The 12,592-nt window shown below is 42.1% G+C and overlaps 1 protein-coding gene across 5 annotated transcripts in view; it reads right to left on the reverse strand.

Annotated features, from left to right (window-relative positions):
- Positions 1-12,592, reverse strand: part of zufsp (zinc finger containing ubiquitin peptidase 1) — a 24,029-nt gene continuing 11,437 nt past the window's right edge. For all 5 annotated transcript variants that reach the window (XM_054740672.2, XM_054740675.2, XM_070550956.1 and 2 more), the window contains exons 6-10: positions 2,598-2,786; positions 2,341-2,506; positions 1,465-1,625; positions 270-490; positions 1-131 (exon numbers count right to left, since the gene is read on the reverse strand). In XM_054740672.2, the coding sequence (XP_054596647.2) occupies positions 84-131; positions 270-490; positions 1,465-1,625; positions 2,341-2,506; positions 2,598-2,786 (785 nt within the window). In that variant the 3' untranslated portion in view covers positions 1-83. The remainder of the gene's footprint in view (positions 132-269; positions 491-1,464; positions 1,626-2,340; positions 2,507-2,597; positions 2,787-12,592) is intronic.

Below are 12,592 nucleotides of genomic sequence, written 5' to 3' on the forward strand. Positions count from 1 at the left end.
TAGTGAGTGAGTCTAAACATTTATTAAACAACTCGACTAAAAACAGACAAAAACTCAGACTGAATAAAAACAGAAGTTTGTGTTCATGGGATCCGTTCAGCTCTTAAAATCTTCGAGTTAAAGATCTGAGCCTGTAAAAAGACAGAGGGGCTTTACTTACACGCTGCACACTTAGAGAAACTTCATCGTTGGAACAACAAAGCACTTCTGTAGAAATCAACTAGAGAGCTTCTGGTATCTGAAGAGCAGAATAAGGTGAAGCTGCTCACCTGCTTCTCTTCAGCAGACAGCACACCCTGTGCTGCTACCAGCTGGTACTGATGGTGCTTCAGGTTTCTGGGGAACCTTCTGATGAGACGCACCGCTGTGGAGATGAAATCCCTGCTCAGCAGCTTCCTGATGCCTTCTGCTGAAGATCCAGGATCCAGCAACAGGAGACACACTTCTCCGTTCTTCCTCTGCTCCAAACCCACTATAGAGCGGCTGTGACCTGAAGAACCACAACAAACATCTCTAAACACAAGATTAGGAGAGTTTTGGTTTGCTTTGGGATTGACGCAGTGTGTTATGGCCTGGAATGAAGAGCTGTTGCTATCAAACATGACAAAATCACGACCAAGCATTTAGGAACTGAGCAAAGTCATATTTTTCACATTTTCTGGTTCAGTATTTGTAATGTTTCCATGGTTACTGAAGAAGAGTTTCATAGACTAAAAATGACATGAAGTTCTCTGTAGTTCACTCTAACCTGCTACCAACCAGCTCCTGGTCCTGACTGATGGGAGATCATTCTTCATCATCTATGTTTAGAGTTTGTCACAACTAGAGGGGTTTTGTTTAGCGTCCTGCCTCTCATGGACTCCAGGATTTGGACTCAACATGTTGATGTTCTGTTCCTGATCCATAACCTTCTGGTCCGGTGCTGGAGAAGACCTTGTTCATCAGCAAGCTGTTGTTGGATGGTAGCAGGAGTTCCTCTGGGAAGATGTTTATTCTTCATTCATGGCTGTTCTGAGTCTAAATTTGGTGATCTCACACTGGATCAGCTACAGGAGACTGACCTGCTGCTGCTCTATGATGGTCGTAAGTAAATTTTTTTCATGTCAAAGAAGGACTTTGTGTCTAACTGGGGTCCATCTGATGCTCCTGAGAACATTCTGGCATTGCTGCAAACTTACATCATAAAACCTGAGGCAGAAAAAGTTCTAATTTTTAACATTTGTCTTTTTCTAGATGTTTAGTAACTGCTGTAGCTTTTTATGACATTTTAAAAAGGTTTTTAAATGTAGCACATTTCCACAAACAACTTCATATCTGGGCTATTTTTAGTAATTGTTTGGTAATAAGTGATGTGTGATTAAGAGCAACTGAATGTCTCTGATAGAAGAGACTAGTTTAAAAGGGTGAAGAGGTTGGACAGGTTGGACGTACAGAACTAAGACTCTGACTCTGGGACGGGAGTACCTTGGTGTTGTAGGTAAAGCGGAGGCAGGTTGGTCTGGATGAGTCGGGGGAGCAGTCTGCCGCTCTGGCTGGACTGACAGAAGTATTGCTTGACCCAGTCAAACAGCTTAGGATGGGTTCCATCAGCACCAGTGGACTGGTGGAAGTCAATGATGTGTCCACTGAAGACAAACAGATATTACCCGTTACAGGTTTGATCACTTAGCTCACACGCTTATGTCCACTTTTGTATGTAACAATAATGTATAATCTTGTTTCCAAAAAACTGGGATTCTTTGGCAAAAAAGGATTTCTATTGATTATATATATAGATCTATATATATATATATATATATATACACTCAACAAAAATATAAACGCAACACCTTTGTTTCTGCTCCGATTTTTCATGAGATGGACTTAAAGATCTAAAATTCATTCCAGATACACAATATTACCATTTCTCTCAAACATTGTTCACAAATCAGTCTAAATGTGTGATAGTATGCATTGTTGATGTGTTGCAGTTCTCATCATACGAAGAGTTAAACGTTACTCATAGCAGATAATCTTCTAGCAGATTGCAGCAGCGGCAGAAAAGTTAAGTGCCCGATCCCGTAACCGGAGGGTTGCAGGGTTGAGTCTGTTGCAGTTGTGTCTTTGGGCAACACAGTTGCCTGCTGGTGGTGGTCGGACAGTTCCGTGGTGCCAGCGTTCGACAGCCTTGCTTCTGTCAGTGCGCCCCAGGGGAGCTGTGGCTACAGTGTAGTTCATCAACACCAGTGTGTGAATGTGTGTTGGTGAATGACAGAATGTGTTGTAAAGTACCTTGGGTAGTTGTAAAAGCCTTCAAGGTGCTATAAAAATACAAGTTATTTATACCAACAGAGAGCCTACCTGACTCCCAGAGAGGTGAGGAGGACATAAATCTCTGTGGCTCCAATCCATGCCCGTGTTCCCTTCAGACGCTGGTTAAAATGGGACGCACCCTGAGGGTCAAGACCTTCCCTCCAAGCCTCCTCAATCATACCCTGAATCCGGGGGATACAAGGCACAGTCCTATCTGGTAAACAAAAAAAGCACATAGGAATTAAAAGAATGGATGGATGAATGAGTGAATAGACGGATGGATGGATAGATCTTGGTGTGACAACCTTGTAGAATGGAAGCATAGGTGTCTATCCTTTGTAGGGAGGAGAGGAGCATCTGGAAATTTCTGTATCCACAGCCCCAACCTTTGTCACCCACAGAGGAGCTGTAGTGGTCTGTGTCGGCACTCAGCCACACGTGGGCACAGTCCTTGCCTCCAGTCTGGTAGTAGTCACACAAGGCTCTGGTGATACCTGGACACAGGGGAACCCAAAGGAATGATCAGAACAGACGGACAGCTCAGAAATCCAAAATGACCACTAACATGTCTTATAGGAAGAGAAAAACAAAGAGGAATTCTGTACAGATTCAGAAGATGGACATCTAAAACATTTGAAACCTCAATGTCCACAAACAGCACATGTACTTCCGAATCAAAGCCGGGTTCCCCTGCTCTTTCTGCTTTTAGTTTTCTCTTCTGACAGAATCCTTCAAACAGATTAAAAGCAAAAAAAGCAGAAAATAAGTAAAATAGAAATACCCGAAAAGTAGCCGACTAGTTGCACTTTCTCATGCTGACCAAGGTGTTCACATAACAAAATATTATTTTTCAGCTAAATCTGATCTCAATGGTGAGACAAAGTCTACTCAGTGTTACAAAAATCCTAAATTTGCCAGATTCTAATCTGACTAAGAACGCCTACATTCCCATCATACACAATATCACGCATCACTTCAACCCACTCTACCCCGTAAGGATCCCTGTCTTTAGCCAGATTTCAGTAATGATTGTAATGAGCTACAAGATCCTTAACATTGTGTGCTAGGCCCCCTGCTGTTCACCATCTACACCCATGACTGCATTCCTATTCATCGCTCTAATAAGATCATTAAGTTTGCAGATGACACCACTCTTGTAGGTCTTATCCATAACAATGATGACGCAGCATACAGAGATGAGGTTTGCCATTTATCAGAATGGTGTGAAGATCATAACCTCTCTCTTAACAACAAGAAGACCAAGGAGATGGTTATTGACTTCCGAAGGAGTAAGGATGCCCCCCGCCCTCTCTGCATTAAAGGAGCTGAGGTGGAGAGAGTTCCCTCCTTTAAGTTTCTCGGGATTTACATCTCTGAGGATATGTCATGGACAATCAATACAACTGCCTTGGTCAAAAAAGCACAACAGTGGCTGCACTTCCTGAGGGTCCTGAAGTGGAACAGGCTGCAGACCAACCTCTTGGTGTCTTTTTATCGAGCAGTTGTAACCGGATTACAGGATACAATAAGATAATTAAAAGAAAAAATAAACAAATGGGCCAATAATTAGGTTCGGGGAGAATTGGAGGTTGTTTAAGAATGACTGGAGTCACGGGTATAGCATGAAACGGTTTATATACTAAATTTTAATAATAATGGGAAATATAACACATAAAGATAACACACAAAAACAGATGAAAACAATCGACAATAGTAAAATGGTCGGTATGAGATTTGATCATATGAGTCACAAGTCAGCCGGCGTCAAGTCAAATCCCCACGCTTGGGGTGAAAGTCAGAGTCCGGTGGTGCGATTTTTTCCTACCACACCGTTGAGATTGTTCACTGAAGAGAGCAGTCTGCTCTTCAGTTACTTGAGATGTCCTGGTTCGTTCAGTGGTTAAGGCTCGCCATCTCCCTCGTCAGGAAGAAATCCAGTTCTCGTTCCAAGTGAGTGATCATAGGAGTCGGGATCAAACCCAAGGAAAAAAAAAAAACCAGCCTGTAAACAACAGGACTGTTAGCGAGTTGGCATCGACCCTTCTCGTCACATCACAGCATAAAGTCTTACAGACTTAAACAAATGCTTCACTCTATTGGCATAGCCAATCATGTTTGGGTTCACAGTTCAACTAACATAACATCAATTTGATTGTCTATTAAAATAATTCTCAGTAGCTCTGGAAATATAATTACATATGACAACAATTGTTCAGCTCAATAGGCTCAGTTAGATTCTATTACTCTACACTATTCAACAAGAAATACATTCATGACAACAAGGATACATTTAATTGTGTTTCTATACAGCATTGTGACACCTTGTATATCTGTAACACAATAAATAAATAAATAAATAAATAAATAAATAAATAAATAAAATGTTCTATAACAAAATTCAACAAAATATAAATTCTGGTCCTTTGGTCCACCTTTGTAAAATAATTCCTCCCTAATCAGTTAGCTTTTATTTATTTTTATTTATCTATTTTTTTTATTATTAAATGTTTGGTTAAGGGACGCATTGCTAATTCTATGGCGTTAGCTATAACGCCCCTGAGGACCTTGTACATCTAGGCCGTACCACCATTAACTGGCGGTTTGAGCCGTTAACTCCTGGGAATCCCATATGCCCTACCGCCGTTAACTGGCGGTTTGAGCCGTTAACTCCTATATGCCCTACCACCGTTAACTGGTAGTTTGAGATGTTAACTCCTGGGATCTAACGTCTAGCAGCCCACTGCTGTCACCTCGGTTGCTGTAATTAGCTTTTTGAATTTAATAATTTACTGAATTTAATCTCATTCACTCACCAACGCGCTCCAACGGTTCCCTCCTACAGAGGATTGGTTCACTCTGTCGTCTCCACACAAATCTATAAGAATGGAATTAATTTGATAAGCTATTTAAGTTTCCTTTTTTTTTTAAGTTGCATCGTTAGCTTTTTCTCTTCTTTTTTCTTTACTCACCGCGTTGGTTCCAAGTTCCTAGCTCTTATTAGAAGGAGTCAAGTCCGCCTCTCCCTCTATCTATGCGGCACCCAAATCAGGGTTCTTCACGGCCTCGACCGTTGTTTTTTTCTCTCTCTCTCTCTCTCTAACCGCTCAGTCTTTGCTTTCTGTATCTGCGTGCTGCACAGCCGTTTGTCTCTCCTCTCGCTCAGCTGCGTCGCACGGTTTTATTTCGCGGAGGCGGGACTTATTTCTCTCAGCCAATGAAATTTCAGATTCCCACCTGGACCAATAGTATACAGCTTTCCTCTTCTGTTTCTGTTAGGGATGTTCAAGATTCTTGTTTTAACCGATGTTTAATATTAAACTCGTTATTTTAGTTATTCACCCTTCCAATAATTCATTATGAAATTATCTATTAGTTAATTAGATATCTATTAATTAGTATTGTTAATTTCCTTAATTTATATTTTATATTTTATCTAAATTGAGGATGGATCATATTAGTAAGCCAATTAGTTAATACCTCATTAAGGTTCTAGCTTCTGGGTTACATCCTCCCCCATTAAATATCATGCACGTCCCTGTGCATTGTTTCTACGGGGTACACAACTTCTTGAGTAAGAGAGTCAATAAAAGCTTTATTAAGTCCTTGGAAAAGGGACCTAACTACGGTCACTAGTGGATTGCCCAATTGAGAGTAAGTTAGTCTTTGAGGAGGCTGACTACTTCGTTCAGATCTCCTGACATACATCTCTGGTTGCACAGTATCATGCTCATCCGTTTCGGTTTGATTCTCAACTGAGACAGGACGAAGTGAGCTCTCTGTTTCCGACAGAGCTGATGAGCTATTCTCTAAGACTTTGGTCTTTTCAGATGTATGTGTCTGATCGTGTATGATGGGTTCAAAACTTACATCACGTTGCTGCGACTTTAGGACACCATCCAATTGAGGTAGGTTTGTGTTAGTTTCATCCCCCGTTTCTACGTCAGGTAAGTATACTTCGTTTTTTTTCGTTTTTTCAGGTAAGTATGTTGCTGCTTCTTTCACTCTTTCAGGTAAGAATGTCGCAGTTTCACTCATTCTGTCAGGTAAGAATGTTTCGGTGTTGATGCCTTTGTCAAGTAAGGACAATTCAGCATTTTCATTACCAGCTAAGGTTGGTTCCTTGCGATCCCCTGTGTGTAAGGATAGTGTGTTTTGTTGTTGAATATTATTTACCGGTCCTGAATCTGCTATGAGTTCCCTATTTGGCAAGGTGACCGCTATTTGATAGGATGGTCGGTTTAGCACTTGTGGAAGATCAGAGTAATAAAACTCATCTACCTCTTCGTCAAGTGGCTCATCTGGGTCAGGTTCTAAGGCTGAACTCTGTCTTGTATGAGGTCTGCTAGGTTTCGTAACGCGTTCTGTTTCATTTTCTAATGAAGAGAGAAAACCACAAGGCAGTAAAAGATCTCTGTGGAGTGTTCTGTTGGGTCCTTCTCTGTTCTCTGGTTTTACAGTGTATACTGGCAAGTTTTCCATCTGTTTGAGAACTATATACACTGTTTGCTCCCATTTGTCTGCTAATTTATACTTTTCTCTTAAGCGAAGATTTCGGACTAAAACACGATCTCCCACACCTAGTGTGGACTCACGAATGTTTCTGTCGAACCGTTCTTTGTTCTTCCTCGCTGTTTTTTGAGAGTTTTTTATGACAATGTCATAACTCTGTTCCAGATGACTCTTCAGTTCTTTAACATACTGAGAATGAGTTATAGAGGGCTTGTTCAAATGCGGTAACCCAAAGGCAATATCTATAGGCAACCGAGGCTGCCTACCGAACATTAGCTCGTAGGGAGAGTATCCCGTCACGTCATTTTTTGTACAATTGTACGAGTGAGTAAGTGGTTTTACAAAATCGCGCCAGTGATGTTTCTCAGTGGCTTGTAAAGTTCCCAACATGCTGAGTAATGTACGATTGTACCGTTCAACGGGGTTGCCACGAGGGTGATAAGGGCTCGTTCTGACTTTACGGATACCAAGTAAAGAACAAAGTTCCTTGATTGTACGTGATTCGAAATCCCGTCCCTGATCACTATGAAGACGCTCAGGAAACCCGTAGTGGACTAAAAAATGTTCCCACAGGTTCTTCGCGACGGTGGTGGCTTTCTGATCTTTTGTTGGGATGGACACTGCATACTTTGTAAAATGGTCTGTAATCACTAAGACATCTTTAGTGTTCTTACTGTCTGGTTCTATGGAGAGAAAATCCATGCAAACTAACTCCATAGGTCTGGTGGTGGTAATACTCACCATTGGAGCAGCTTTGTCAGGGAGGGCCTTCCGACGGATACATCTTTCGCAAGTTTTAACTTTGATTTCGATATCACTAGCCATTCTTGGCCAGTAAAAACGGGACCGAATGAGATCTGTCGTACGTTCAACCCCAAGATGCCCCATATCATCATGTAGGCTTTGCATGACTGTTGAACGTAATGAATCAGGCAAGACTAACTGCAATGATGTCTCTGGTCCTAATTGGCGTCTCCGGTACAGTAAATCATTTTGAAACTCAAACCGTTTCCACTCTCTCAAAAGGTTAAGAACCACCGGGGGTTCTGCAATAGTATCAGTTGGCGGTTTATTGTCAGTCATAAGCAGCTGAATGACTCGGCCAATGGTTGGATCTTTCCTCTGCAAAGAGACAAGGTCAGCATGGTTATACTTGGGCACAGCAAAGAAACTGTCACTATTGTCTTCCAACTGGAATAGGTCTGGAATGGCCGCTGCAGACATGGCAAGTGACTGAACTAAACCACAAGGAGAATCAGTCTCATCCAAGACCATGTGCTTTTGGCATGTTGCCTTCACTGCTTCGGCTTGAAGTTGAAGCTCGACTTCTTTGACAGAGGATAAAAGATGAGATCGGAACTCATCTAGTCGTTGGCATTCCTCAGTGAATTTTGAGTTGTCTTCAGGTTTATCATGCAGCCTCCTAGACAGGCCATCCGCGTCAACGTTCTGTGTACCTGCACGGTATCTGATGTCAAAATTATAGGTGGACAACGCAGCTAGCCAACGATAGCTCGTTGCATCGAGTTTTGCCGTTGTTAAGAGGTAAGTTAACGGATTATTATCAGTAATGACAGTGAATGTGTTCCCATACAAATAGTCATGAAACTTATCTGTTATGGCCCACTTTAAGGCTAGAAACTCCAACTTGTGCGCAGGGTACCTAGTTTCACTAGAGCTTAAACCGCGACTTGCATAAGCGATTACCTGTGTGACACCGTTTTGCACTTGGTATAGCGCTGCACCGAGTCCGGTCGTACTAGCATCTGTGTGTACTAGATATGGGAGTTTTGCGTCAGCGTAGCCAAGAACTGGCGAAGTGGTAAGTTTTTCAATAATAGTTTGAAAGGACTTCTCACAGTCTTGGCTCCAACGATTCCCAAAGGGTTCTTTGGGGTTCAAGTACTTTGATCTACATGGTGGTGTTTTAAAGTTTTTCCGTTTGGGTGGATAACCAGCCGTGAGAGATGTTAGTGGCTTGACAATATTTGAGTAATCTTTAACGAAGCGTCGGTAATAACCGGTAAATCCTAAGAAAGATTGGAGTTCCTTCAAAGTCTGAGGCTTCGGCCATGTTTTGAGTGCTTCCACCTTATCTGGATCGGTTTTTATGCCATCTCGAGATACTATATGTCCAAGATAACGCACAGATGTCTGGAAAAAACGACACTTATCTGGTGATAGCTTGAGTCCGTATTCTCTAAGCCGTTCAAGAACGTGAGAAAGTCTGGTTTCGTGTTCTTCCAAGGAGTTGGAAAAGACGATCAAGTCGTCTAGGAAAACTAACACTTCCTTCAGATTAATGTCCTTCATACACTTTTCCATAACCCGTTGGAAAGTGCTTGGAGCATTTGTTATTCCTTGTGGCATACGGTTAAATTCATAAAACCCAAACGGGCAAACAAAAGCAGTTTTAGGTTTATCCTTTTCACACATCTCTATTTGATAGTAACCTGACTTGAGGTCCATCACAGAAAACCACTGTGATCCAGCGAGAGCAGAAAAGGACTCCTCCAAGTTAGGCAGGGCATATGCGTCGCGAATGGTTTGCAGATTAAGCTTTCTATAGTCTATACATAGACGTACCTCACCATTCTTTTTCCGAACTACCACTATTGGTGAGGCAAATGGAGACTCCGACTCTCTTATTATACCGGTTTCCAAGAGGGCTTCCAAATGTTTTCTCACGGCTTCATAATCATGTGGATGGATCGGCCGAGATTTCTGTTTGAATGGGGTCTCGTCTTTTAAGTTGATGTGATGTCTTATCTGTTGTGTATGACCAAAATCAAGATCGTGGTGCGAAAACACATCGGAGTAAGTGTTAAGTTTGTTGGTGATCCTCCCTTTCCATTCTTCGGACAAGGGCGAAGTACCGAAGTCAAAACTGAGAGGAGGGTTTGAAGGTGAAGTCTGTTGCTGCGAACTACACGCCGCAAGTACTTTCTGATCACTTTTGTCAGGTTCTGGATATGGCATAACACGATCGGCTTTAACTAACTCAGCGATCACACAGTTTGTGGGTAATGTGATGTCATGGTTAGTTTCGTTTCTTAGTACAACAGGTACTTTGTATGGACCATGTGAAGGTAAGGAAATGAGGCAACAGTCTACAATTATACCCCCTGGTAGAGAACCATTGGTGGGTTGTTCAATGAGTGCATAAGGCTCATGCTTGTTTTGGCTGGGTTGCATAAACCCTTCTAGTAACAGTTTTTTATTTGCAGGGAGAACTTCTTGGGTTCTCCCTCGAAGCTTCACCACACCAACTCGTCCATCTTTGCTTTGTTTTTTTCTGACTGCTAAGGCTTTTAGCACGTGTTGGTACCCATAAGAGAGTGCCTTGGAATCAGGTAAGTTATTGGCAGACAATTGCTCATACAAAGGATCGAGTGTGTTTGTGCCAATGAGTAGTGGTGTATCAGAGTTTGAGCTTATATCCGGAACCACTAACGCAAGGGTAGGTAACTCAAGTCCAGACTGATCGAGCTCTTTTGGAAATGTGACACTTATCTCTATGTATCCTAAATAAGGAACTGCTTGACCGTTTGCGCCCTCGACTTCTAACAGATTACTGATGGGTTTAATTGAGAGGTCAGGTAAGTGTTCTTGGTAAAAAGAATTGGCAATGGTGGTTACCTGGGACCCTGAATCCAGTAAACAATTACATTCAACACTGTTAACTGAGACTGTAGCTGTGCATCGCCCACCCACTAATCTTTTGGGAAGTTTTGGCACTGAATGAGCATGAACTGGCTTGCAAAAAAGTCTCTCTGTCCTTTCCTTAGAGGGACTTGGTTCTACTTTAGCACCTATCTGTCCCACGATAGGAGCTTCTACCGGTTTAAAGGAGGAGACTGAGCAATTGGCTTTGACATCTCCCACTCGCGCTGCTTCTGTCTAAGAGCAAGTCTTTTAGTTGCAACTAGTGCTGGATTTGGCTCGTTGCTACAGCTAGAAGCTATGTGCCCATCTTCTCCGCACTTAAAACAGTATCCAGGCTTTGGTCTGGGCACCACTGCTGTTATCTGCTGAATCTGTTTGGGCTCATCTGGAATTTTAGTCCCCACACGGGGTTTTGACTCTTTTTGAGTTTTCTTTGCCTTTTTATCTGTGTTGTTAACCTTAAGCTGTGCAATTTGGCTCCTGAGCTCAGCGATTTGTTTGCGTAAGTCATCACAGTTATCATCTATTTCCAGTTCACAAGTGTTTTTACTCTGAGAGCATGTTGTTTGCACATTTGAATACACTCTAGTTCGTTGTGCCCCTAAGTGTTGTTTCATGCGTGCTGCTTTAGTAGCCTGTTTGTCTTCTTCAGTGCGCAGTTTGAGGAGAAGTGCTGTAAAATGAGGCGGGTTGTCTTTCTTTTGTTCGAGTTGCAGGTTTGAAATCAGCGAGCTGTCCCAACAGCCTCTGCAAAACTGCTTGAGCAGCTGCTGGTCGGCGTCACTGGAGGAAATTCCATTCCTCTGAATAACTAGGTTTAACAAGGTGTATAACCTCTGAAAGTAATCGGAAGGTTTTTCACCACTGTCCTGGTTTGTGTTTAAGAAGCGAGCAAAGAGCTCGTCGCCGTCTTCGACAGCTGCGTAAGCTGAATCGAGATGTTCAAGGTACGTTTCCGGGTCGGATTTTGGACTAAGAGCTTTAACGATGCTCGCTGCTGGGGCTGACAGACTCTCCACGATTCTTCGTACAATTTGGGACTTGGTGAGTGAAGGATCATTTATGCATAACACTACACTACTACGCCAAGTATCATAGTCAGTTTCAAAAGAAGGGTGTGGAACTCGCCCTGAGAACGGTTTTAGTCTGTATTGTGAAGTAGGCGGAGGGATAACCTCACTGCTTTTAACAATGTGTTCCACAATAACTCGCTGAACCTCAGGTGTGTTTAAAAGATTTGGTGGAATGCAAGGGTTTTGTTTTCCAGTCTCTGTAGGTGGACAATTGTCCTTTGAGTTGTTCATATAGTTAACTTCTGGTGTTAAAGGCAGGGAATATGTAACTTGGTCACTATGGAGCATTGGCTCTGGTTCAGTGACTGGTTCAGATGCATGGGTATCCCTTCCTATAGATTCCCCAATTTTTGCCAGTTCCTCCATTAGAAGGTCTTTAAATGATTGATTGCTACGCGCAGCTATGTCCCTGAGCTCTGACAGATAGGCATCAGTGGCAGATGTGCTAGTTTCTAGACTGTACGCGCTGGCTAGGTCTTGAATATGGAAGAAAACATCTGGGTTCCTAGTACAAGGTTTGTCATAGGGTAAACATTGTTTCTTTAATTCCTTAACAGTGGCTTCATGTTGAAACTCCACAATAATCTGATCACAGTTTGGTAACTTAATGCGCCTGTTAACTGGTCCGAATCCTTCCATAAACCCAAAGACTTCGTTATCAAGGTCTGTATCAGTTAACCCACTGATTAAAACAGCATTTGAAACTTTGACCTTTTCTGTTTTCACAACTTCCATTTTAAAACACTCAAAAGTACCAATAATGCCAAAATGGCAAACCACTGTGACCTCCAGGCACTCTTATGATGTCAGTCAATGGTTAGCTAAGGTAACAACTCTACAATTCTCCTGGCTGGCTCGCCAAGTTTTATGTAACCGGATTACAGGATACAATAAGATAATTAAAAGAAAAAATAAACAAATGGGCCAATAATTAGGTTCGGGGAGAATTGGAGGTTGTTTAAGAATGACTGGAGTCACGGGTATAGCATGAAACGGTTTATATACTAAATTTTAATAATAATGGGAAATATAACACATAAAGATAACACACA

This window comes from Nothobranchius furzeri, chromosome 5, assembly GCF_043380555.1.
Source record: "Nothobranchius furzeri strain GRZ-AD chromosome 5, NfurGRZ-RIMD1, whole genome shotgun sequence".
Lineage (NCBI taxonomy): Eukaryota > Metazoa > Chordata > Actinopteri > Cyprinodontiformes > Nothobranchiidae > Nothobranchius > Nothobranchius furzeri.